The sequence below is a fragment of the Rhinopithecus roxellana genome, chromosome 17, assembly GCF_007565055.1.
Source record: "Rhinopithecus roxellana isolate Shanxi Qingling chromosome 17, ASM756505v1, whole genome shotgun sequence".
Classification (NCBI taxonomy): Eukaryota; Metazoa; Chordata; class Mammalia; order Primates; family Cercopithecidae; genus Rhinopithecus; species Rhinopithecus roxellana.
In genome coordinates, this window is record NC_044565.1 from 86307091 (window position 1) to 86334958 (window position 27868).

The 27868-nt window shown below is 36.8% G+C and overlaps 1 protein-coding gene and 2 non-coding genes across 3 annotated transcripts in view; all 3 read right to left on the minus strand.

Annotated features, from left to right (window-relative positions):
* The window catches only part of RTN4 (reticulon 4), an 81239-nt gene that overhangs the window by 31292 nt on the left and 22079 nt on the right, over nt 1-27868 (minus strand). The window contains 3 exon segments of the mRNA XM_030921644.1: nt 24385-25060; nt 25062-26785; nt 27463-27519. Of these exon segments, the coding sequence (XP_030777504.1) occupies nt 24385-25060; nt 25062-26785; nt 27463-27519 (2457 nt within the window).
* Nucleotides 11295-11398, minus strand: LOC115894502. Its single transcript, XR_004054607.1, has one exon. It is a non-coding gene; the product is annotated as a U6 spliceosomal RNA (small nuclear RNA).
* On the minus strand, nt 14587-14690 carry LOC115894501. The gene has a single exon (XR_004054606.1). It is a non-coding gene; the product is annotated as a U6 spliceosomal RNA (small nuclear RNA).

A 27868-nucleotide genomic window follows, 5' to 3' on the forward strand; every position in this document is an offset into this window, starting at 1 on the left:
GCATAACTCTAGAAACTTAAAGCTTAATATACTGGAGTTGGGGGAGGGGAAAGCTCAAAGCAAATTACTAGTTCAAAACAGAATGAACTTCACCAGGAAGTAAATCAGTTATATTTCTTCTTCCATAACCTTATATAACTATTGTACACGCAATATATGTTCACCGAATCAACGAACAGTACAAATAATTATCATTAATATTTGATCATTTGATAATTTTTCAGTTTTTAAATTGCTTTGAGCTTCATAAGTAAATGTTATATAGAATATAGTAGTGATATAGTATTTGAAGACAACACAAAATATTTTAGTGTCTATAATACGTCAAATGCCTAAGGGCCAGATGAATCAAACAAACTTGAAAGCCATGAAGCAGATTAAAAAAAATACACACACACTCAGTAATATGTCAGCCTTACTCATGATAGAGCAGAGAATTAAGTATAAACGTGGTGTCGGATCACTGCTCCAAGGATGCAAAGGAAAGTACTGCCTAAATTAAACATCATCCTTCAGCCCAAATTCTAGCAAGAGATGGGACCAAGTGAATACAGTCAGCCCTCTGTATCTGTGGGTTCCACATCTGCAGATTCAACTAACTGTGGATGGAAAAATGTAGCTAGGCCTATGATGACTGCATCTGTACTAAGCAAGTATGGACTTTTTTCTTGTCATTATTCCCTGAACAATGTAACAACTATCTACGTTGTAAAAAGTAACTCAGAGATGATCTCAAGCATGCAGCAAGATGTGCGTAGGTTATATGAAAATACTGCACCGTTTTATATAAGGGACGTGGGCCTCTGTGGATTTTGGTATCCATGGTGTAGGGGGATGCAGGGTAGAGGGCTGGAAATAATCTCCTGCAGATACTGAGATGGCTGTAAATAAAAAGGGAACTTGGGGGACACCCAGAGAACAAATTTAAGAATTCTATTCTCTGCCTAGATATTCTGCCTACATCCAAGCATGTAATCCAATCCTTAAAGACGAAAAGAAATTATTCTCCTGGCCCAGGAAATTCCCACTAGGTTTAACCTTTTGACAATACCTGTACTAAATGACTAACCTCACCTACCTTCTTCCATGATTAGTGTGACAGACAACTGCCTGTCTTTTTTATTGCAGTGAGGACAATACGAAAGAAGTATATGACATTCAATAACATGCCACAACTAGACAATGCACAAATAAAATATCAAAACATGGGCCATTTTAGCTTTTATATACTTTTCATTCTTTGGTTATTCAAGAATAAATTATATAAATGCAAATATAAATTATAAAATAAAAACAAAGGCTTCCTGCCAGCATGGACCAGTGGCATGGTCCTGTGTGGGCCTGACAAATATTTAAATCTCTCGTTTTCTTGGTTTCCTTATCAGTAAAATAGAAAGTTGGAATAAATGATTAATAGAAAGCCTTATCTGCAGGAATACTCTAAAAATTCTGAATCTACAGAAGTTCCTTAAGTTGCTGAATTGTTCCTTTAAGAAGGGGAGAAGTGGGGAATCCTTTTTCTAATTTCTCCCACTTGAAATCATATTTTAACACTTTCCAAAAATTTATGTGGGTTTAAGGCCAGAAGTAAACCTGGCTGAACAATGGAGTTCTCAGTCTTTCCCTTCACTGAGAAGCTACACCAAGTCAATCAGAAGATTCAATGATGAAGCCACCACTGTTGTGAGCCTTCAAAAAAATCTGGAGCCTGGAAAAACAGCCAAGATATTTATGTATAAATAATTGCAATAGAAAGTACAAAATGAAACCCCTTATGCCCTTACCTTGGGGGGAAAAAAGTACAAAGTGAAAACTGAGAGATGGGAGTGAGGAACACTGAACTACCTCCCCAGGGAGGCTTAGTGAACACCTCAAGGAGAACCGGGCCTTTGATAAGGACTACTTGAGCAAAATGAAATGGGAAGAAAGGGCATTCAAGGTGGAGAAAAACACAAGCAAAGGCAAAGAATAGGCATGTTTAGAGAACAAGTCCTTCAGTGTGGCTAGAGACAGGGAGTAATGAGAGATGAAATTATAAAGGTTAGGGCTAGGCCATGGAATGCCTTTTAAACATCTAGGATAGACACTATAAACTTCATTTGAAAAGTAAGTAAAGGAAAATCCCTTAAGTGCCATGATTAGAGCTACACTTTGGAAGAGTAATTTTAATTTGGCTGTGACACATATAATTTAGTGGAAAGACCAGTTATGGGTCCTGGTAAGGATTAGTAATACACAGACTTGAGTAAATAAAATTGAAAGGCTATTTCCACTATTGCTCCCACTGCTTACACATTCTTACAATACAAAGCTGGTTCTTATCAAGTAACTTAATGAGTTAACACTGACAAAATAACTATCTTAGAGAAAAACTATAAGAAAGGAATACATACATTTAACCTTAGCCAGAGATCCATGATGGACACTCACATTCACTAATGAAAATAATTTGTACAATCTTTCTGGAGAGAAGTTTTGTAAACGGCACCCAAAGCCTAAATAACATAACCCAGAAATTTGCAAGTAATCACAAATAGAAACAAAGACATATTCAGTTATAATCATTTCAGCATTGTTTTTACAGGTTGAGGTATTCCTGTAATACTTCGGACTAGAACACATTGGAATATTTGGAAATATTTTGGAATACTTGCATATATATAATGAGGTATCTTGGGAGTGAGGCCCTAGTCTAAACATGAAATTTACTACGTTTCATCTACACGTTATACCCATAGCCTGAAAGTAATTTTACGCAGATTTTATATAATTCTGTGAATGAAACAAAGATTGTGTCAAGTATTTATGGGTGGAGTTTTCTACTTGTGGCATCACATCAGTGCTCAAAATGTTCCAGACTTTGGAGCATTCTGGCTTTTAGATTTGCAGATTAGGGATGTTCAACCTGTACTTGCAAAACTTTAGCAATAACCTGATTTAACTACATGGAATTAAAATATTGTAGTCATTCAAATAATGTACAGTATTTAAAAAATAAAAGTTATTTCCCCACGTAATGGGGGAAAAAGACTACAGAATAAAATATACCACACAACCCTCCCAACACACATTATCCTGTTAAAAAGATGCCCCAAAAACCATTCTCTATGTGATGTGAGTTTTACTTTTCTATTTACCTTTTAAATTCTCTATAACACATACCTATGTAGTGCTGCACTACTAACCCAAGATCTAGAAGATGTATCTAATGAATGCCTAAATATTCAGTTTTAACCAAGTTTAGAACTGAAAGGAGAGTCCTTCCAATCAGTAGACCCCGTAATTATTAATTAATGCCAAAGTTCCCTTGTTGGGCATTTTTTCGCCTTCCCAAGTAAGGCATTTCAAACACCAAGACCCCTGCTACTCTCTACCAAAATGGCAGTATAAGCTTTACTCAAGGCTTTCAAAAAATGTAAAGTAGCTTATCACAAGATCAGAGAATCCTAAAAGAACCTCTACGTGGAAGTATGCTGCAGAAATGGTACAAAACTATTGTCTTGAGATATAATTACATTGAGTTTTAATGCTGGAAACATTTCTTTCCCTATCCTACAGAAAGAAACTTCTCTCGAAGGTCACCTCTGGCACATTAACTGACAAATCCAAAGAGTACTGTAACAATAAAGAACAGTGTTGCACCTACTTTTAAAATTTAGTAAGATTCAAAGATTCACATCCATTTCTCCCTCATATTAACCAGTTTCTCTAAGTATTTAATTGCCCACTCCTTCTTGAAAATTCTTTCCCCACTTAGTATCAGTTATACTATCTTGCTTCTTTTACTGCTCTATAACTCCTCATCTTCCCTGATGCTGCAGACCTCCGTAACATAGGTTTTAGGCTTGCCTTTCTTAATAGTCAGTTCCTTCAGTGCAATCGCCTCACACAGTATTTACCCGTCTCCCTCTGCATTTGACTCTCAAATTCAAAGTGTCTGAAACCCAACTTGGCATCTTTTCTATTTTAGCTTTATGTCTCCTAATACTAAAGGACTGTCATTGCCAATGTTTCACTCTAATTCAATACATGTTGCCCCTTGAGTCTTTATACCTCATCCTTGTCCTGCAAATCTATACCAAATGCCAAGTATTCCTTCCTTGAATTTCTCAAATCTGCCACTTCTTTTTCCTTCCTATTTCAGGCCAAATTCAAGCCTATCTGTTTTAAATCTGGGCACAACTACAGTCTTCCTAACTGGTGTAGCTATAGGTTATTCTCCCCCAGTTGATCTTATGCGGCACGCTAAACCAGTCTTTCAAAACTGCTATCATTTACCATTCCCTACTTTAAAACTTCCAAAGCCTTTTTATTTCTTTTACAATGAAATCCAAAAATCAACGTCTTCTGCGGTCTGGCCCAGGGTATCTTTTCCATAAAACCAGAGAACCTCTCAAATGGAACCCTGGACAGCATGCAAACGAGGAAATTAAGACCAAAAAGGGTAAGTTTCTTGTTCTAGCCAAAATCAAAATATACCAGAAACAAGGCTTAAACCCTAGATCACTGTTTCCCGAATTTGCCCAACAACATGAATTACACCAGGATGCTTAATATGCAGATTGCCAGGCGCTATAAAATCTGATTTGGTAGGTCAGGACCCAAGGAATCTGCATTTTTAAGAAGCACTAGATGATTCTCATCTACAGAGAAGGATGAGGAAACCTAATCTAGATCATCTAAATTTTCTACATTCTTTGACTACACCAATCTTACCCTTCAACTCCTGTCCTAAATATTCTGTTCTACCTAGAAAGTTTACTGTCTCAACTACAGCTTTTTAGTGGTTATATCATTCTCCTACCCCCATCCAAATCCCTAGGCCTACCCATTCCTTCCTATTTTGAGCTCCTAAAAATCTTCTGACCGCCTTACTCAAAATTTTTCATAACCCCAATAATCAAATACTATGTAAATGTCATTTGTCGTAAGTATCCTCCTAAATATGAATATATAAAATAATACAAATTATTAATAACACTTTTAGCCTGAAAGATTAAGTATCTTAAATACCAGTTAATCAGCACGCACGCACGCACGGTAGTGTGTGTACACCACCTTTTAAAGAACACTGAAATCAGAGCATCTCTCTCAAATCTGTCACTATGCTATACTGGTGGTCAGGGGGAGAATGCAGTAGAAAAATGCTTAAGTATATTTTTAAAATTTACCTAGACCCTAGATTAGGCTCTTTTTCTGCCATCAAACTTTTTTTTTTTTTTTTTTTTTTTGAGGAAAAACTCATTCCATGGTAGCTTCCAACTTCTGTGATTTCCAATTTAAACCTTACTCCGTAATCTTAAATTAGTATTACTCTAATATTAAAATTGGCTGCTGACAGAGAAAATACTAAAATATAATTTAACCACTGAATCAGAAAAACAGGCAAAGTTAATCTTACTGACCAAAACAGCCAGACAAGTACTAAAAAATATTAGGCCATTCCACTTACAAAGTGAGGCTCCCCAGAGATATTCAGGAGTAAATTCAATTTTACATTTGGGTGCCTACAAATAATCAAACAAATCTCTGGAAAAAATATGAACTACATTGGATCTTAATTTCTCCTGTCTCATAATACCTTTAAATTACTTCAACAAATAAAGAACTTAGGATGTTATTTAATGATCTAAGACTTAAGTTATTAATAAAGAGCCTTAATAGTTGCAGAATAAGCCCTGATATGACTTTTCACCTACTTTTAAGGCCTGTGTTTATTGTATTATCATTTGTATCATTTTCACTTAGCAAAAGCTACCATATATCAATTCATCAATCTGTAACAGCTAACAGGATGAAGAAACAAAAAAAAATCCTTCTTTCTAGGTTCACATATAAAGAAATCCTAAAGGCAAAACCCAAAGCTGTATGGTTTTCTATTGTTTTATAAGTTGCAACCATAAAATCTTACCAATGTCTCAATACGATCTCAATCTTAAATTCACCTTTTCCCCACATCTTTATTGAACAAATTTTTAAAAGGATATTGTAAAAGTTACTGTAATTAGCTCTACATACTGCTTTTAGAAATATTGTTGCCAATCCTGCTTGAAGGAGATAATTTTTTTAATTATAAAACTTGAATGTAGCCAGGAAAAAAATTGCTTATGTAGAATGTCTATTGGGGCTACTTAAAAATAGCTCTAATAATTTTAAGTTAATTTATTATAAGTGGTTAGATATACAGCCTATCGCCTTCTTTAAAAAAAAAAAAAGATTTAATCATCTACATAATAAAATATTATTTAAATATTCATTCTAGTCAACATTTTACCATTTACAGGCTTAAATTCTTACACAATGATCCACTGAGATTTGAAAGGATCTGGGCTTTCAAGGGGGGGGAAAGGGGATCAAAATCACTGATTGGTTATTACAAGGACAAAGGTTAGTGACTTAAATATAGACATGCATTTAAAATTACTGTGTAATCATACTGTGTATAATTTGAATGATTTCAAGATGCATATAATCTGATTAAAAGAAAGTTGGTAATAATTTTAAAGGTTCAAATCAGATTTTCAAAGAAAAGAGGCTTAATGCAAACGCAGTATCTTGCTACCTACAAACCTTTGCACAGAATTTCAACTATACCAAGTAAGGTTTTTTTAAAATAGTCACGGAAAATATGTCACTACAAAATACAGAAAGAGCAATGTATATTTACCACATCCAAGTGACGAACAAATGAAATCTGTCAGATCTATACTGTTTACAATGTGCAAGATTAGAGAACAGAACCTAAACGGCAGGACTGAAAAGACTAAACCGAATGCCAGTGAAACAGAACAGCATGACATTTTCTGGTATACAACCAAATGTAAAAACACGTGAGGATAGCTGTTTTAATTCTTTAACTCTTCAATGGTTTCACTTTTAATCCAAAATATCTAAATTCCAAGGTTTATACATAGAAATATATTAGTGGTCACATATAAAAACTGAGTAAGAAATTAAAAAGCAGATATACCCTTGTCCTTCCAATTTTTCTTCTGACCGTCCATCTCTTGTCACGATCTGCTTTGCAGCTCCAATTATTAATTATGCATACCAACAGAAAAGCTGTAACTATACAAATCTACTCCCTGAGACATGAAATACCCGTTTCCTCAACCGAAGTCTGCAGTCTCCTCTGCTGCACAACTGCAGCAGAACTGAAGTCACCTGACGTCTTCTGGGTGTGGAACAGTCTGACGCAGTGCAATCTGTAACTAGGCTACTAATACTCCAGCATTAATGCTTTCCTTCTAACTGTTGATTGTTTTAGGCATTTGCCTTGTTGCTCATACCAAATGGAGCTGCATTTGCAGGGAGAGGGCAGGTTACCAAAAGAAAGGAAATAAGGGTTGTTCTTAGAACCACTGAATGTACTTGAAATGCACTTAAAGCCATATGCAGTTTTTTCTTTCTTTTTTTAACACATGGTCGAATTATGCTCTGGTTTTCACTTTCATTTAAAACTCTAAAATTGATGGTTACCTGATAAGATAAAAACGGACTGATCAAATAGTAATAGCCTACATTTCAAGCTTGTGAAATGATGGCTCCTTAATTGCTCCTAAGTTTATTAAGACATAAAACATTCAGCATTTTGCACCTTATGAAGGGATAAGCGGAAAATAAGTTGAACTAGTAATGTTTATTGAACATATTACTTGAACAGAAAACAGACTTCAATGTTAGCAACTTAATCTTCCTAATATCTTTTTTTCCTCTTTTATGATTATGGAAATCCAGAGACTTACAAACATATACTTACTCTTAATCATCACCTGCTCCAACTCAATCTTTCATTATTTATTAGATAACCACTACAGACACTATAAATAGATTCTTAGCTTGGGAAGATACTTTCATGGGCTTAATGATATTATCTGTCATGAGAAAATGACATAAAAGCAAACTATACATTTTATTTTTTATTTTTTTCTGACACAGGGTCTTGCTCTGTCACCAAGGCTGAAGTGCAGTGGCGCAAGCATGGCTCACGTTGCAACCTCAACCTCCCAGGCTCAAGCGATCCTCCCACCTCAGTCACCACAGGCATGTGCTAGTTAAATAAATTAACTAGCCCCCAGTTAATTTATTTTTTATTTTTACACTTTTTTTTTTAGAGACAAGATCTCCCTGTGTTGTCCAAGCTGGTCACAAACTCCTGGGCTCAAGCAATTCTCCTGCCTCAGCCTCCTAAAGTGCTGGGATGAGCCACCACATATGGCCTAAAATTTTACAGAAAAATATAAAAACAAATCTATGTACAGCATTTTAAAAATCTGTGTTCAACTTTATAAAACTGACTTTCATTCCAATGCAGTGTCTCTACTTACGTTCCACAATCAATTTACCTGATACATATATCCACCTAAGCAGAAAAGGCAGTAACAGAGCAGCTCAAATATTTTAAAAAGGAATTTGCAAAAATACTATAAGGTATGTAGCCTATGTACAAAAATACATACTTAAGACTGTATAACTACAATGAAATAGAGATATTTTCTGGAACCTGCTATCTGTGGGCTGCAAAATCCTTAATATCAGAAGTGGCTTGATATTAATATACACTCCTATTATGTACCCACAAAAATTAAAAACATCTAAGAGTTAAACATAGAAAGAACTAAAATTAGGAAAATGAGAGGGGAAAAAGGAAGTGGCTTGAATACCAATGACACATTTATTTCCCTATCTGCCTCTCTAACTCCAAACATAAATAAAGAAAAGTAATTTTTAAAAGAGCCCAATATTCTCAGCTCAAGTTAATGTTTAACTTTAAACTTTATTCACTGAACCCTTGCATAATGTGATATTTGAGAACCCAGTCATCAAGTCATATCATGGCCTGAAAATGTCTGGCCTCTTCACACAACATTCAGAACCTCTAACTATTTAGTAAATACAAAATACTAATTTTCTAATAACAAGTCCCTTAAAACTGAAAGCCAATAAATAACTAGCATTAGAATAAAATACTCAACTATAGTATTAAAACACTATTTTCAAGTCAGAGATTACTTCACTAGTAGAAGAAAAAAGATTTATTGTGATCAAGTTACTCGGCACTTAAGACTACTTGTATCTTCTATGGTACTTGATTTGGCTTAACAATTAAAGAAAAAAGCCTGAGAGGGGCAAGAATGTGTAATAAAACATACCCACTCATCTAAACATTAAACATACCTAATAGCACCCCTGGCAGATTAAAAAGTCAAAATAGGAGCCCTGAAGTTTAGTAAACATTTCAGCCTACATAATGATATCTACTTCTTTAATTTTTATGGTCTTTGTAAGTGTACAAGGAAAACTAGCTTGTGGAAATCAATTGACATTTTGCCCGGTTATTTCTTATAAAGTTTTTCAATTAGACTTGTTTTAAGTTTGGCAAGTTAAGCAAAAAAGTGCTTAAATCTGAAAAACTGATATGACACAAATTTGTTAAAAGATGTAAAGCTAGATGGGCTATGTTTATTGTGAAAATCATATAATCTCTACTAAAACAGAAGCCTTTAAGGACATTGCCTGACAAAAAGTAGGTACTATGTAAGTGCTATTTACTTACCAGAATGCTAAAAATAACAATCAAACTAAGAGACAACAAGACAAGTAAGGCACATCTAGGAAAGCTCATATATTAAGTCATTCAATTCTAGGCAATAACCCAATCTTTCTAAACAGAATTGCCCCCCATACACAAACTATCGTCCTTGCTGTATAGTTCTATTATTTTCCAGCTGAGAAAAATTTACATATGCATAGGTAATATGGTCCTACTCCACAATGAACCCCAACTTAACATGTCAAAGAAAGGATATAAACCTGTTAAAAACTTATCTTCATTTATTTTGTTTTCCTTCAACCACATAACTTTAAAAAAAATTAAAACTTCTTTCAAGGACAATTTGTAAGTACAGCACATATGTCCCAACTTGCAGAATGGCATTTTGATTATCTGATAAAGGAACCTCTTTTCTCTTAAAAGCAAAGGCTCACAAAGGAGAGGCCACAGAAAACTCCTTTATTTATACTGCAAGCCAATACAAGTGTTGCATGAATTCTAAGTCCTATTTCATATTGTGTGTTTGTGGAGGGGAGAAGAGGAGGAAAGCATCCTCTTTTTCCTGAACTCAAAATCAGCTTTACACAGAACTTTTGAAATAAACTGTTCAAAGTTCCTATTTGGCAATTTCCCACTCCTCAATGTCCATGTCCTCAGTATCCCCTTTTCCCAAGCATGACAAAAAAATCAAAGATGAAAACTTCCCCAAGTACATATCCATAATGTCTTTCCAAAGGGTAATATGCTCTAAAATTACCTACACGGTTTCTCTGCTCACATCTCAAACCAAACTCTCTTTTCCTTAGTGCACTTACCTCTTAAGTAGGCAAATTACATGAATAAATCAATTCCTACTAAACAAAAAACTCTTTTATGACCTCAGAAACTGTGTATGTTTTCTGGTTTTTTTTTTTTTTTTTTTCTTGGGGTAGGGGGTGGTGGTATCTAACTGGCGAGATTTCAGACAGTAGAAAGTTGTATTTTAGATTTTAGAACAGGCAGCACTATGCAGCTGTTAAGTCCACCCCAGCCAGCTCTTAATTCTAAGACATTCTTCCTTCTCCATTTCTTTCTTTCCCCTACTTCTGCACCCAAGAAAAACTCAGGCTTTTGTTTTGCTTCGTTGCCTTTACAACATTTAGAGATGCAAGGGAAAGAGGGTGGGAAAGAAGCAATCTTTTGGATTGAAAATGCTACTCTAAAAGTTAAGACACTGCTTATGTACACTGCTCTTGAAAGCTAAAATAATTTCTACTTTCCAGCCACAGAAAACAGGCCTTTTTTTAAAAAAAAAAAAAAAAAAAAAAAGAGAAACAATTATAGCTACACAGTTGTTTTAAGCTTATTTCAAATTTTAACTATTCTGAGCTACACAAAGGTATGATATTAACATGTTTCATTACTGAAATGAGTTCATTTTTAAAACCCTACCGTAAATACGCTGTAATATAATGCCCTCTATGGACTAAATTACAGCACTTCAACATTACTGAATTAAATCTTAAGAACTGGAAAAAGATTTTAGTCTAGAAAATGAATGACAGTACAAGTTAAAATAGCAAAACAATGAGCATTTTGAAGTCCATAAAAAATTTAACATAAGGTCCCAAAAATGAATACTAAAATTCATAAACTGAAAGTGACACTTTTAATGAAAATTAATATGCTAACTTCTTACATTATAATCTGAAATATACAAATATTCTTAAATACCCAAAGCATTTAAAAGAATTTTTTATATAAAAATATGAAACACTTCACGAATTCTGTGTGTCATCCTTGTGCAAGGGCTATGCTAATCTTCTCTGTATAATTCCAATTTTAGTGTACGTGCTGCTGAAGCAAGCATGCTTTTTTTTTTTTTTTTGAGAGTCTCGCTCTGTTACCAAGCTGGAATTTTGTCATCGGGCTGGAATGCAGTGGCACAATCTCGGCTCACTGCAATGTCCGCCTCCCGGGTTCAAGTGATTCTCCTGCCTCAGCCTCCCGAGTGGCTGGGATTACAGGTGTATGCCACCAAGCCCAGCTAATTTTTGTATTTTTACTAGAGACGAGGATTCACAATGTTGGCCAGAATGGTCTGGATCTCTCGACCTCGTGATCCGCCCACCTCAGCCTCCCAAAGTGCTGGGATTACAGACGCTCCGAGCCACTGCACCCGGCCTCAAGCACGCATTTTTAAATTCTGAATTCAAAAATTAATAGTCACTAGGCTCTAAACAGATCTTCTTAAACTTTAATGTCTTCATTTAAGTATCCAGGTTTGGGGGTAATCTTTAAGGTCATTTCATAATGTTTACAGTAGTATGATTAAAGCATTTGTTTGATTTGGTACAAGATGTCAATATTCAAATTTGTTTATAAAATTTTCAACTCACCTGTTAGTGCAAAATGATATTCACAGCTCATTAAATTTCTCTGGCCAACTGAATTCATTCCACAGTCAATTACAGATCATTCCACAGACTTGATTTTCCATCTACAACACTAGATGGCACCAACACCCATAGTCTACAGTTGATTGCCCAATTCATGGAAGGCAATCTGGCAAACATTAACTTTCTGGCTTTTCCATAAGATTGTTGCCTGGCACTAGGGAGCTAGATCAGAGTATGGGAATAGGAAAACAACTCTAACATCAAAAAAATATGTGGGGTAAAATAATCTCTAATCAGAATCCAAAATCAAATTTAAATAGATCAGAATTAAGTGTAAAATTAAAACTGTAAGTAAATAATGTATTTTCCTTTGCGAAAACTGAAAATGTCCACTGAAATGTAAACTAAAAATCTTTTAGAAAACTGAGGGAAAACTAACACAAGAGTTGACATCCTTTATATGTAAAGAACTCTCAGGAAAAAAATGAACACCTAAATTTAAAAATGGGCAAAGAGTATGAACAAGCAAATTACAGAAAAAATAAACTGCCAACATGTTCACATCCACTAATAATCAAAGATCAAAAAAGCAAGATACTACTTGCACCTATCAAACTGGTAAAAGGCTTTTAAAAAATACCAAGTACAGAACGTCTGGAAGAATACTTAAAGAACAAGTCACAGTAGGTAACTCTAGGAAAGAGCACTAGGCAGCTGGACAACAGAGAGAGGAAGAAGTTTGTGACTGTACTTTTTGAATTTTCTATAATGTAAAAATATTATCTATCAAAAAAATAAACAATATGAATTGGTGAAAGTAGAGAAATGGGTGTTTTCTTATTCTGATATAAGGGTAAAAATTAGTACAACTCTTCTTGTGGCCAATTTTTGTAGACACCCTTATAAATGCTCATACCCACTAACCTAGGTTTTTATTTCAAATTAATTTATGGAAAATAATTCAGGGATATGTAAAACATATTTAAATATAAAGAGGTTAACAGCAGTATCTATCAATAACAAAGGAAAAATCTAAGGGTCCAACAATAGCAAAGTGACTGGTTAAAATACATCCATACTAAGGAACACTAAGTAAAAAAATCAGCAGCAGAATATTTAAAGACATGGAAATGTTTGCATTATATAAGACATCGCTGAAGTTTTTAAAAGCTTATAAACAATAGAGTATGGTTCAAATTTCATAAAACACTATTACATTCTTAAAAATACACATATGCGGCCAGGTGCAGTGGCTCATGCCTTTAATCCCAGCACTTTGGGAGGCCAAGGTGGGCACATCACTTAAGGTCAGGAGCTTGAGATCAGCTTAGCCAACATGGTGAAACCCTGTCTCTACTAAAAATACAAAAATTAGCTGGGCATGGTGGCCCACATCTCTAATCCCAGCTACTCAGGAGGCTGAGGCACGAGAATTGCTTGAACCCAGGAGGCAGAGGTTGCAGTGAGTAGAGATCCCGCCATTGCTACTCCAGAGCCTAGATGACAGAGCGAGACTCTGATTCAAAACAAAACAAAAAACCACATGTGCATTGAAAGTAGACTAGAATAATATATTCTAAAATATTAACATTGATTATGTCAGGGTAATATGATTACAATTTTTTTCATCTCAAAGATTTTCTGTACTTTTCAAATTTGTACAATGAGTGTGTATTGTGTATCAGACTGCTTCATAAACTGTTGCCCTAACTTCACTGATAGTTATCAAGTCCTTAGAAAAAATCCTTATTACTAAAATACTGAAGCTCAAGTAGATTAAAATATTTGCCAAGGGTCATACAGCTAAATCAGTGAAAGGGTCAGAATTGGAACTCAAGTCTGTAAAATGCCTAAAATTAAGCTTTTTTAACCTCATTATATTTAGCAGGTATCTCTCTTTTATGGTACATATTTATTTTCAATCTGTTTTGGGCCCACAGTAAACGCTAAATAAATCCTCACTAATTTAACAATGTCACTTTTTAAAAAGTAAATATAATCGTTTCCTTTATTAACAATAGTCAGGTTCGGCCGGGCACGGTGGCTCAAGCCTGTAATCCCAGCACTTTGGGAGGCCGAGGCGGGCGGATCACAAGGTCAGGAGGTCGAGACCATCCTGGCTAACACAGTGAAACCCCGTCTCCACTTAAAAAATACAAAAAATTAGCCGGGCGAGATGGCGGCGCCTGTAGTCCCAGCTACTCGGGAGGCTGAGGCAGGAGAATGGCGTGGACCCGGGAGGCGGAGCTTGCAGTGAGCTGAGATCCGGCCACTGCACTCCAGCCTGGGCGACAGAGCGAGACTCCGTCTCAAAAAAAAAAAAAAAAAAAAAAAAAAAAACAATAGTCAGGTTCTACTTTAGCTACATGGTACATCTATTGATAGCCTTCCAGTTAAGATTAACTACTTACCATAGTAAAGTCCAACTTACATCAAAATTTTCCAAATATATTTGATTAATAAAAATGTATTTTAAACAAAATATCAACTCTTAGTATCTACAGTACTTCAGTAAATTACAGTACTTCAGTAAATTATGAAACTACTGAATTATGAAATTCAGTAAATTATGAAAATGTGCTAACTTCTTACATTATAATCTAAAATATACAAATATTCTTAAACACCCAAAGCATTTTTTAAAATTTTTCATATAAAAAGATGAAACACTTCATGAATTCTGTGTGTCATCCTTGTGCAGGGGCTATGCTAATCTTCTCTGTATAATTCCAATTTTAGGGTATGTGCTGCTGAAGCAAGCATGCTTTTTTTTTTTTTTTTTGAGACAGAGTCTCGCTCTGTTACCAGGCTGGAATCCTGTCATCAGGCTCAAATTCTGTCATCGTAGCTCAAAGGCTATATATACTTTTTAATAAAGAAAAATATTTTAAATCATAAGAATATCAAAATAATTCTTATTCATGAACATATGTAAGTTCTTATTCATGAACATATATAAGTTTGAAAAGCATAATTTCGTATATTTACCAAGACAAACAAGCCCTTTTAAAGTGAGTTATCATGGTAATACTACTTGGTGAATCCTGGATATTACATAGTTTAATTACAATAAACAAATAATCCACGTATGGTCGGTTTACACTTCACTTACCAATAGTTCTGATGAGTTCAGCAAGATACAATCTATATTTCGAATGCGAACTAAAAATATTCTCTGTGCATTAGTGACAAGCAACCAACAAACATATATTAAGTTATCATTAAGTCAAGATCTCAGCAGTTTGGACAGGAGACATGAGCACCTTTCTGTACCAATGGCCTACCAACATAAATAGATAGCAGTTGTCCAAAGTAGGGTTTTTCAGTCTCTACATACTAGCAACAGAATGTCACCCTAGTTCCAATATCCCTACATATGGAAGAGTATGTTAGAAAATGTAAATGGCAACCAACTTTCTTGACATCTTAAGATGTCAAGAAATGTCTTACATTGCCTAATGGTTCAACACAACAGGTGTGTGACAAAAGCAGCAGCACCTTGATTGCTTGCTAAAGTTAGGACAATAACTGCTTATTCCAAAACCAGGAAATAACTGTGAATGGACAAAACCTGGGTTGGAATCGCAGTTCATTCTTGTGAAACTAGGTAACAACTAATATAAATAAGAAGTTAATCCAATGTCTGAAACACGGCAGAAGCTCAAAACATTGTGTTTATTACATAATTTACCAGGTATCCTTGAAAAAGTTACTTAACATCCTTAGGCTTAGATTTTATCATCTATAAAATGGTTCCTTCTTACACATTATGGTGAAGACCTAAATGAAATAAATATGTGAAACTGCTTTGTGTTTAGAAGATGTTCATAAATGATAGTCTTCCCCTTCCAGGTAAAATGAGAAGAATTCAGCTTTTCTCAACACTTCAAAATTCTCAGTTAAAAATCTAAAATTGGGAGAAAGAAAATCTAGAACTGAAACAAATGAAGCTAATTGTATTTCAAATGAATATCATAGCCATTAGTCCGTGGGAGAAGGAGGGAAAAGAAAAAAGAACGAACTAATACAAGTAATCTGTGAATAATGTATTTGACTATACACATTCCACTTTAGGCAGGGTTGTGGAGTAGGAACTTGCAAACAATCCAGAACTCTTTTATCAAGTTCTTTTAATTATAGCGATATGAAAAAAGCATTCTAAAACTCTTATAGGTGTATTAAAGGATTAGATATAAATAATGTATTAGTGGTCTTAGGAACCAGGGTTCTCACTATAAAAGAAGAGACAAATATGAAATAAGGAAAGAACAAAACCTGTGGGAATGGATTAGAATCAGAGGTATCTGTGTGAACTCATTTCTTATGTATGTGTATGTTTACGTGTATGTATGTACATAAGCATTTCCTAGCTTTATCCACTGAAAGGTTAAAAGGGAAAAGATCGCCGCAGTAGCAATGACCACAACTAGTATCTAGCTTTTGATCTTTAATACCTCACTATTATGAAAATGACCTCTCACTCTACATTAAAAGGAATTGGGGATCCTTGGAGAAATTGCTGATTCCAGGGCTGGGACACAGCAAGCATAAAACAAGTCTACAATATTTTGTTAGGCTAGAAAGTAAGATGTTTCCCTCCCAACCCCAAAGAAAGAAGGTTGCATGTCCCTGAGCCTACCTGAAGGAACCCTCAAAATATGGAATAATTTACCACCAAAATAATAAAGTTCAGTAATGAATCATGAACCATTGGAAAGAAAATGGAAATTCATGGATCCACACTGATAATTAATCAGCTAATTAATTCATTAATGGAAATGGGGGTCTGTTGCTTAAACAGGAATGCTGAGGGTCAACTGAAAAATGTACGTGGAGTACTGGGTTAAAAAAAATCATTTTGCCGGGCACGGTGGCTCAAGCCTGTAATCCCAGCACTTTGGGAGGCCGAGACGGGCGGATCACGAGGTCAGGAGATCAAGACCATCCTGGCTAACATGGTGAAACCCCGTCTCTACTAAAAATACAAAAAACTAGCCGGGCGACCTGGCGGGCGCCTGTAGTCCCAGCTACTCGGGAGGCTGAGGCAGGAGAATGGCGTAAACCCGGGAGGCGGAGCTTGCAGTGAGCTGAGATCCAGCCACTGCACACCAGCCTGGGGGACAGTGCGAAACTCCGTCTCAAAGAAAAAAAAAAAAAAATCATTTTTCAACTCTCATGGTAAAGACTGGATCAAGCAAGAATCATCAATGGTTTACTAAATCAGGGGGGCAAATTTTGATAGGGAGTGGGATAGCTGCATGCGTTCAAGTGTCACTCCTCAGACTGCTTATTATCTGTAAGGGAGAAACAAAGACAGTAATTATACGATAAGGAAATCAGAACCCATCTTGCCCAGATGGTCAAAATTAACATAACTAGTGAGAGACTGATGAATAGCAGGTAATTCTAGAAGTGGTGCTATGAGAGGGACACATCACCATCTATACAGTAAATGAATTCATAGCCTCAAATTAATCACTAGGAAACATCAGATAAATCCACTATGAGGAATGTTCTATTATAAAGGGGGGGAAAGAGAGGCCCTGTGCTCTTTAAAACTGCCTCAAACAAATTTACAAGAAAAAACAAACAATCCCATCAAAAAGTGGGCAAAGGATATGAACAGGCACTTCTCAAAAGAAAACATTTATGCAGCCAACAGACACATGAAAAAATGCTCATCATCACTTGCCATCAGAGAAATGCAAATCAAAAACCACAATGAGATACCATCTCACACCAGTTAGAATGGCGATCGCCATTAAAAAGTCAGGAAACAACAGGTGCTGGAGAGGATGTGGAGAAATAGGAACACTTTCACACTGTTGGTGGGACTGTAAACTAGTTCAACCATCGTGGAAGACTGTGGCGATTCCTCAGGGATCTAGAACTAGAAATACCATTTGACCCAGCCCTCCCATTGCTAGGTATATACCCAAAGGATTATAAATCATGCTGCTTTAAAGACACATGCACACGTATGTTTATTGCAGCACTATTCACAATAGCAAAGACTTGGAATCAACCCAAATGTCCATCAGTGACAGACTGGATTAAGAAAATGTGGCACATATACACCATGGAATACTATGCAACCATAAAAAAGGATGAGTTCATGTCCTTTGTAGGGAAATAGATGAAGCTGGAAACCATCATTCTCTGCAAACTATCGCAAGAATAGAAAACCAAACACCGCACGTTCTCACTCGTAGGTGGGAACTGAACAATGAGAACACTTGTACATAGGAAGGGGAACATCACACACAGGGGCCTGCTGTGGGGTGGGGGGAGTGGGAAGGGATAGCATTAGGAGATACACTGAATACAAATGATGAGTTAATGGATGCAGCACACCAACATGGCACATGTATACATGTGTAACAAACCATCACATGGTGCACATGTACCCTAGAACATAAAGTATATTAATTACCAAAAAAAAAAAAAAAACTCCTAATGTCATAAAAAATAAAGACTGGAAATGGGAAGTCCTACCCAGAGCAATTGGGCAAAAGACAAATAAACGATATCCAAATTAGAAAAGAGGAAGTCAAACTGTCCCTGTTTGCAGATGGCATGATCTTATATAAAGAAAAACCTAAAGACTACCAAAAACTTGTAAATTCTGTAAAGTTGCAAGATATAAAATCAATACACAAAATTACTGCACGTCTATACACAATAAACTAGCTGAAAAAGAAATCAAGTAGGAAACTCCATTTACAATAGCTTAAAAAAAAAAAACACCTTGTAATAAGTTTAAGGAGGTGAAAGACCTCTACAAGGAAATCTACAAAACAATGACGAAAGAAACTGAAGAGGATACAAACAAATGCAAAGAAAGGCATTCCATGTTCATGGATCAGAAGAGTTAATATTGTTAAAAAATGGCCATCCTAGGCTGGGCATGGTGGCTCACGCCTGTAATCCCAGCACTTTGGGAGGCTAAGGTGGGCAGATCACAAGGTCAGGAGATCGAGATCATCCTGGCTAACACAGTGAAACTGCATCTCTACTAAAAATACAAAAAAAATTAACTGGGCGTGGTCGTGGGCGCTTGTAGTCCCAGCTACTCGGGAGGCTGAGGCAGGAGAATGGCATGAACCCAGGAGGCGGAGCTTGCAGTGAGCTGAGATCGCGCCACTGCACTCCAGCCTGGGCGACAGAGAGAGACTCCGTCCCCGAAAAAAAAAAAAAAATGGCCGTACTATCTAAAGCAGCCTACAGATTCAATGCAATCCCTAATAAAGTACCAATGACCTTCTTCACAGGAATAGGAAAAAAATCCTAAAATCTGTATGGAACCACAAAAGACTCCAAAAAGCAAAAGCAATCCTGAACAAAAATAAAGCTGGCGGAATCACACTCCTAAATTTCAAAATATACTACACAGTTGTAGTAACCAAAACAACATGGTACTGGCATAAAAACAGCAACATAGACCAATGGAACAGAACAGATAACCCAGAAATTAATTCACATATCTATAGCCAATCAATTTAAAAAAAAATGCCAATAACATTCATTGGGGAAATGCCAAGAACATTCATTGATATTACTGAGAAAAAAAAATCAGTATTTACATTCCAATAGTAAGAATATAGTTTGTCACACAATTCTTCATAAATAGAGGGGGGAAGAAGATCAGAATTCATTAGTTTCTTGACAAACTTTACGCCCCCAAATTAACAAAGCACCATCTGCATCATAATACCTTATTCATCTCTCTTGCAAAATCAGTCTTTCTTCCTAAAACTAAAACTAATTTCTGCCTACAAAATGTCATTTTAAGAAAACAAGAACAGGAAAGGCCTGGAGGCTCACGCCTGTAATCCCAGCACTTTGAGAGGCAGAGGCGGGAGGATCCTTGAACCCAGGAGTTTGAGACCAGCCTGGGCAACAAGGCAAGACCTCCTCTGTACAAAAATAATTAGCCAGGGCATAGTGACATGAGCCTGTGGTCCCAGTTACTTGGGAGGCTGAGGACCACCTGACCCTGGGAAGTCGAGGCTGCAGTGAGCCATAATCGCACCACTACACTTCAGCCTGGGTGACACAGCAAGAACCTGTCTCAAAAAAACAAAAGAAGAACATATGAGATAATAAATGATCTGAGGAAATTAGTATTTTATTATTTAATACTTTTAATGTTTAAATGCATATACATTAAAATGACCCAGAATTTTTTAAAAAACACACTTAAGTATTTCATAATTAGAGATGGCATAAAACTTTTAAGCCATCTGGTAAGACAGCTTCCCTTACGTTTTATCAGACCATTGCTGTATTTTGGTACATTTGACTTCGGTACACTTAAACCTCACATTCAGGAAGACAGAGAGGTAAGTACCTATCCTCACTATACAATGTTTAACTATGTCCTCAACAGTGTGTCTACACCAGCTGGCTGTAAGTTGCATAAGGGCAAAACCTCGTCTTAGTTTCATCTTTTTCCCTCCCCCACCCCCCAAAAAAATCTCGTATAGTGCTTGATATAAGCATGTTAAAGCAACTCTTACCTGATTTTACACTTATTTTTGGGGGGGGAGGGGTCTTTTTTTTTCCTTTTTTTTTTGGAGAACGGGGTCTCGCTATATTGCCCAGGCAGGTCTCAAACTCCTGGGCTCAAGCCATCCTCCCACCTCTGCCTCCCTGAGAGCTGGGATTACAGGCGTGAGTCACCAAGCTCAGCTACTACTTACCTGCTTTTAACAGATGCCTGTTATATAATCAAGTCAAGAAAATTATTCAGTTGCAAGGACTTGAGCTAATCCACCCTTCCTTTTATAGAAAAGGAAACTGACATGTAAAGAAACAAAGTGATTGTCAGTGGTATAGTCAAGACTAAAACTTCAGGTCACCTATATTGTTTTCATTATAGTAATACTGGGTTTCCTTCCCATAACTTTTGTAGAATACATATATTGGGTGTTCTAAATAATTCTCTATTCCCTAGTAAGTTGCTATGATAACTAATATCAAAAAAGGTGAAGTCAAAAAGGCAGGAAATACCAATTTTCTCAGAGAAGAGAGATAAACATATTCTAAAAGAGAATGCCCAAGCATTGCTTACACTTTCTTCCACCATCGCCATTAAGCTTCCAAAGGCAATGCCCCCTTTTCTTCCCTTTCTTCTAAACTATTAGGCTATAGATTTCCCACGTTTAACAAAAACAATCCAAGAAGCAGGTGACTCCTGAAATACTGAAATTCCTGAGGGCCACCATCTACCAGAGAACTGCTAGCTTTAAGTTTTGGGAGGGAGCACTGGCGGGGAAGGGAGACTTCAAAGCTGTTGCTATACTGATGACTCCTTGCTCTTCACCAGTCATCACCACACTGCTCTGGGCTTCTGAGACCCTTCTTTCTACTCTTCCCTCCTAAACCATTTTACTGTGCTGTTTGAAACCCCCTTCCACTGTGACCCAGCTCCTCTAATCCTCAACTTCTTTACTGAACATTCCTGCCTTTACCTCATCTTCACTAAAACCTGGCTCTTCCTTGAGAATACTGCTTTCCCTGTGCAACTTGCTAAATGAAGGCTAAATCGTTCTCTCATACTCTACACACCTAAGGGAGGCAGGGGGAGGTCAGTACCCCCTGCTCACCAAACTTTATTTCAGAGGCCTTGGGCAAAAGTCTTGGCTATTCCACTATGTCATTCTCTATCCTTCCTCATTTCTTCTATCTACTATCCTCCAGTTACCTCACTGCCCTTTACCACAGACTCTTACCCCAGTCTTCCACTCCACCCCTAGTCCTGCCATCATCCTGGGTGACTTCAATGTTAGGTAGAAGTGCAATCCAGCATCATGGCCTCATAGTTTACTTGACCTCACCTCTAGCAATCCTAATCTGACTACACAGTAGGCCTTTGCCTCATGGCCTAACACTGGCCATTATAATTAACCTGAACTGCTGTTTCTCTGAAATTCTAAATTCAACATCCAACACACACACACACACACACACACACACACACACACACACACACACCCTGCTATCCCACGCATTCATTCTTTCTCTCTCTCCCCTACTCTGACCACAATCTCCTATCATTGTGGCATGTATTTATTCCTACTACTCTTGGTTCTTAAACCTAATTTGGGCCTTGAGAGTTCACTGACCAGCTACTCTCCTCCTACTTCTCCTACCTTTTTCTATTCACATCCTTCAACTTAGATGCCACAGTCCATCACTTCAAATTACTCTCTTGCTATCAGCCTCAACTTTCTTGACTTACTGTCCTTCCACAAGGGCCCACCTACCAAAACACATCCTTGAATCACTACAACCATTTGCCTTCTCTGAATCCATACCTAGGTTGTTTGGCACAGTCAAAGAAAAGTCACCCTACCATTTAGACCACCTTTCGACCTTGATTAGGCTCCTAATACAATGCCTTTGGTGTCCCTAGTCAGAGGTATTGCAGACCTCTTCCACCCAATCATGACCTAGTTAATTCCTAGCAAATGAACTAACATACTCCTTTAAAGAATAAACATAAACCAGCAAATAATTCCCTCAACTTTCAGTCACAAAACCCTAACAGTATCAATACCCATACTTTCCTTTCCACTCACTACAATCAAAGCTGTATCCTTCCTTCTAATGCTAATTCTTCCACCTGAACCAGGGAGCACATTCCCTATCCCCTTCTGACTTTCTGCCAGCACCTGTAATCAGATTTTCCCCTTCTCATCTTAAAAAAAGAAAAAAAAAAAAAAAAAGGCCCTTCCTCCACTACATACTCTCCTTCCTGCTTGCTAGTATTTTAATTTTTCTCCAGTAAAAAACTCAAACTTCTTAAGAGTAATCAACATTTACTATTGATTTGCTCAAGTCTCATTCACTTCTCAATCCTAGCCATGCCTAAGCACACCACACCATTTGTCGCTGTCATGCCAACACCTTCCCTCCTTTTTGACCAACTTGCAATCCTTAACTGACCTCTCTAGTAGTTGATAATTTTGACCTTCCACCTTCAAGTAGTCCTCTTCTCTTGATTCTCCCTAGTGGATATCTGGGGCTTTAATTTCTATCTCTAAGCCCAAGACAGACACATACAGCCAAGATCTCTCTCAAGAGCTGCATATGTATAATATCCATAACTTACTGGATATCTTAAAAGGTATGTCATCAATACCAACATATTCAAAACCAAATTTGTATCTTCCCTCTTAAATCTACTTTAATCTCTCATGTTCCCTATCTCAGTTTCTCACTACTGCCATCCACACATGTGCACATGCCAAGAATGAAATCCAGGGTTCCTGGGGTCATCTTTACCTCTTCCCCTCATCCTTTACATCCTTATCCATCCAACACCAAGTCCTATGTCTCTGTGCTCATCCCACTGCCTCAATGTTCATAATCTCCTCTTTCTTAGATTACAGCAACTGGTCTACCACTGTTCCAATGGTGATGAGCTGGACCGTACTGCTGAAGCACCAGCACTTACATACATTAAGTATATTCAGCAAATTTATCATAATCACTATTTTAGAGAAAACGCAGCTAAATCAGAATGCTAATGAACAGCACATGTGCAAATCACCTTATGCAAATCAGGTATGTGTAAAATGGATAGTCAAAAGAAAAAAAGGAGAATCGGCACTTTTCAAAATAATTCATAATAGCATAACTCAATTTATGCTTTTCAACAAAAAGTCGACACTCAATATGCCTAACTTTATACCTACCACTGGAAAAGTACTATACTATATTGAAATATTTAAAACATGCTACAGAAATGTTCTTTAAAAATTAAATATGATAATTTCTGGGATAACAAAAACACATCTGAAAATATTTTAATATCTCTTGCTCTTCATGTTATCAAGAAAAACAAGTGAAAAAAAGAAATAAATAAATAGGTACTAAAGCCAATTCTTACAAACAAAAATATTTTCTATTAATAGTTCCGGCCGGGCGCGGTGGCTTAAGCCTGTAATCCCAGCACTTTGGGAGGCCGAGGCGGGCGGATCACAAGGTCAGGAGATCAAGACCATCCTGGCTAACACGGTAAAACCCCGTCTCTACTAAAAAGTATAAAAAACTAGCCGGGCGAGGTGGCGGGTGCCTGTAGTCCCAGCTACTCAGGAGGCTGAGGCAGGAGAATAGCATGAACCCGGGAGGTGGAGATTGCAGTGAACTGAGATCTGGCCACTGCACTCCAGCTTGGGCGACAGAGCGAGACTCCGTCTCAAAAAAAAAAAAAATAGTTCCATAGTGCATTATAAAAGTGTAACTGTGTGGAAAAGTTAAGGGTGAATGCTGAGTGCAAGAGAGTTAGAAAAACCACTAAAACCTTTAAGTGAGAAAGTGGAGAAGACTTCTTATCAATGTGACATATTAGACACTATAAACATAATATAAAACACAAAATGTAGTGGAATGTTCCCTCAGTCAAAAAGTGGTATGAAAGCACAAAATGCATATAGATTGGATTACCTGAAGTTTTACTCAGCTCTGCTGAAAATATAGCAGATGGAGATCTGTCCTCCTTTTCTGTACCAGAAGGAAGATTTTTCTCAGCTTCTTTCACAAGAACTTTGGGTTTAACTATGCCGCCTATCTCTGCTTGAGTGGTCAAAGCAGAAACATCTGGAGGCAATAAGAGCACCTTTGATGTAGCAGACCCATTTTTGGAAAAGTCATCTGAGAAACTGATTTTCTCTTCAACTTTGGGTTGTACGTTCTTCAAAGAAAGGTCATGGGGCAATTCTGTGCAAGGCAATGACCCAGCTCCACCCGGGGCATTAGCAATTTCACTTTTGTGGGATACTTCTAGGTCAGTATATTCCCTGGCTAATTTAGAAAATGAATCAGTTTTAGAACTGATCAATGTAGGGAACTCATCTATAATTTCAATTGGAGATGAATCTGAAAAAGTTTCAGTTTCTCTTACTTGTGCTTCCTTAGAAATAAGTAAGTCATCATCTGAATAAACTGCAGTACTGAGCTCCTCCATCTGCAAAGGAATTTTCTCCTTTTTGCTCAATGTTGAAACTTCATCAGGTAACAGGGTATCTTTTGTGTTATCTAAATTGAGCTTAAAAGATTCCAAATATGGCTTTCCTCCCTCAGGTGGTAATGCACTGAATTTTTCCTTATTTTCATGTTCTAGTCATTGACTCAAATGAAGTTTCAGGGAGATTTTCTTTCACAAGCATCACAGCTTCATCTTGTTTTTGTGGAACGTCAGGTATTGAATCATCACTAAATAAGTCAACTGGTTCAGAATCAGGTGAAGAATCTTCAACTAGCTCAGAATGATCAGGCACTGGCTGTTCAACTTTTGCCATTTCTGAATAATCAGAGAAATCTGGAGTTGGTTCAGCAGAAAGCTTTGTTTCTTTAATTAAATCACATGCAATAGATATATAAGGAGCTTCAGTTTCTTGAACAGCTGCATTAATGCTTTCAGGCTCTTTAATTTCTTCCTTTATTCCTGATACTTTTTTCAGTGATACACTCATGGCCTCTTCGTATGGTGGGGGGTTTTCAGGCTCATGTATTATGCTTTCATAATTAACTGAAGAAGCTTCTAATGGTGAGGAGCTGGGCTGTACCGCCGAAGCACCAGCACTAGGAACTGCATTCAATGGTGCTTCCATAACAATGTCAGGCAAAACTGGTGAAGGAGTAGCTTCTGATTCTTCAAATGATGGGCAAAGCTGTGCTGCAGGATAGAGGGACTCTTGCATAACTTCTGATGTTTGAACCAAGTCCATTTTTGTTTCATAAGCAATCTTTGTACCAGTAACTTCATTCAATTCACTTTCACATGCTTCCTGTACTAAATCTGGAGTCAGGCCTTCAGGCATGTTTGCCACTACTTCCTCAGTCACCTTTCCTAAATTATCTGTTGTGACATAATCTGTCTCAGAATCCTGTGCTGCTACAAGAAAAGGGTTCGATGTTTTGGTGCTAGTATTCTTCTCTGTTACTATTTGGGCCTTCTTTTCTTCTATTTTTTTTTCATCGGTCTTATTTTCTGAAGTATGATCTCCTAACAAAGGAAAAATGTTTGTTGCAATGCTCTCAGTTGCTGCTGGGTTAAAGGGAGCACATGTGATATATGCTCCTGAACGATCCTTTATAGCTTCTGGCGTACTGGGGAAAGAAGTATCATCACTACTACTCTCACTATCTTTTTCGTGATTAGTTTGCTCAAGGCTATCTGCAAAACCTTTTTTATCCACTTTACTTTCCAACTTGCTCTCGATTTTACCTCCAGCAGCCAACACATCACTATCTTCCTTACTATCTTTCACTTCCCATACTCGCTCAAATGGTTTGAAGTCTGCATATTCCTCCCTCATAGGAGCTTCCACTGAAATTCTCTTTTCATTAAAACTGTCTTTTGCTTTTTCTAAAGACATAACTTCATCCTCTTCTTTAACCAATTTAGTAAGAGTTACAGGCAACTCTTGTTGATTATGAAGGATGTTATTACTAACTAAATTCTCTTCTTCTTTATTTTTCACGATTATTTCTTCCCTAGGATTTGCTACTATTATGGCAGATTCTGCTTTTGGAGAGACACTGAATGATGATCTCATTTCTGAGTATTCTAATTCTGAAAACTCTGTTAAATCTCTATCTACAAGTGGAGTTTTTGCCTTCTCTGAGAACTCTTTAGAAGCTTCACTGACAGTTTCTTGAAGTGTTCCTTCGGTGGGTAATACTGTTGACAAATTACCAAGGTATTCATGTTCTTTAAAAGAAGCAGCTGAGAGAGGAGACAGAGAAGGAAGAGAAGCAGCAGTTTCAAGCAGGACAGATGGGAAATCCTCTTGACCAGCCGAAATAGTGTTACCTGGCTGCTCCTTCAAGTCCATAATATTTTCTGTGACCATGGACAGAAAGGAAAGTTAGAGAATGCCAGTGTTCTCAGAGTTAATGCAAGTTTTATGACAGATTCAAAATAGTGTTAGTAAAGACTTACTGTTTACTAAAATGAAATGTTAATAGCAATTAATAAGTAACAATAGAGTAGACTTGAATCATTACTGAAAATATTAAGCTACTGTAAATATAACATATGCATGTCTACAGAGGCAATTATATGCTATGCAAAGACAAATCAAGTCTGAGTAAATCTCAAATGTTATTAACTAAGATACTAAGAGCTAGTTTTAGAGAAGAATATCTGCGAAAAGAGTTTGAGTGACAGTATAGGAAAGAAGGGGCACTGGGTAATTAAATGCCATAGACTGGTATTTATTTACAGGAAAGTCTTTCTGGCTATACTCAAACTATATTTGGAGAAAGGGAATTGTAAATATGTAAATGTAATTCAAGGGTCCAAGAATTCCTTATGTACTTCCAAGTGTTCATCAGATTTTGCTCATTTTTTCCTTGGGCATACCATATAAAATGCAAATTTCAACTTTTCCAGTAGACAAACATTCTTGGAACCATGCTAATTTTGAGTAAATCCAAGCTACTCTGCATAGAGTTAACACACTAAAAAGTTAAAGTTAGAATACAGAGAGGATAAAAGACTGGCAGAAAAGAACTTGCCTGCAGAGGAGCGTATCACAGGCTCAGATGCAGCAGGAAGAGCAAAAAGGGTCTCATCTGAAAAACAAATAGAATATAACCTCAGCAGAAGAAATAAAGACAGACTGAAAGGAGACTAAAGATCAGAGGAGCAAGCCAGGGTTCAGTTTGTAATAAGTTAACAAAAAACTTTACAGAGAAAGGGCCAAGATCAAAAGAAAGTCAGAAAAAGTAGTGCCATTAATTCAGGTTAAATCATCATATATATTATAAAGTTAATTAAATGTTATCCAGACCCTATCATTTTTCAAGACGCAATACAACCTGTTTATGTTAAAGAAACTTATGAATCAAAGTGGCTTTAAAATACTGTTCTACTTAACGTATCACATCCAAAGCTTTCACTCAGGTTTTCATATAGGTAAAT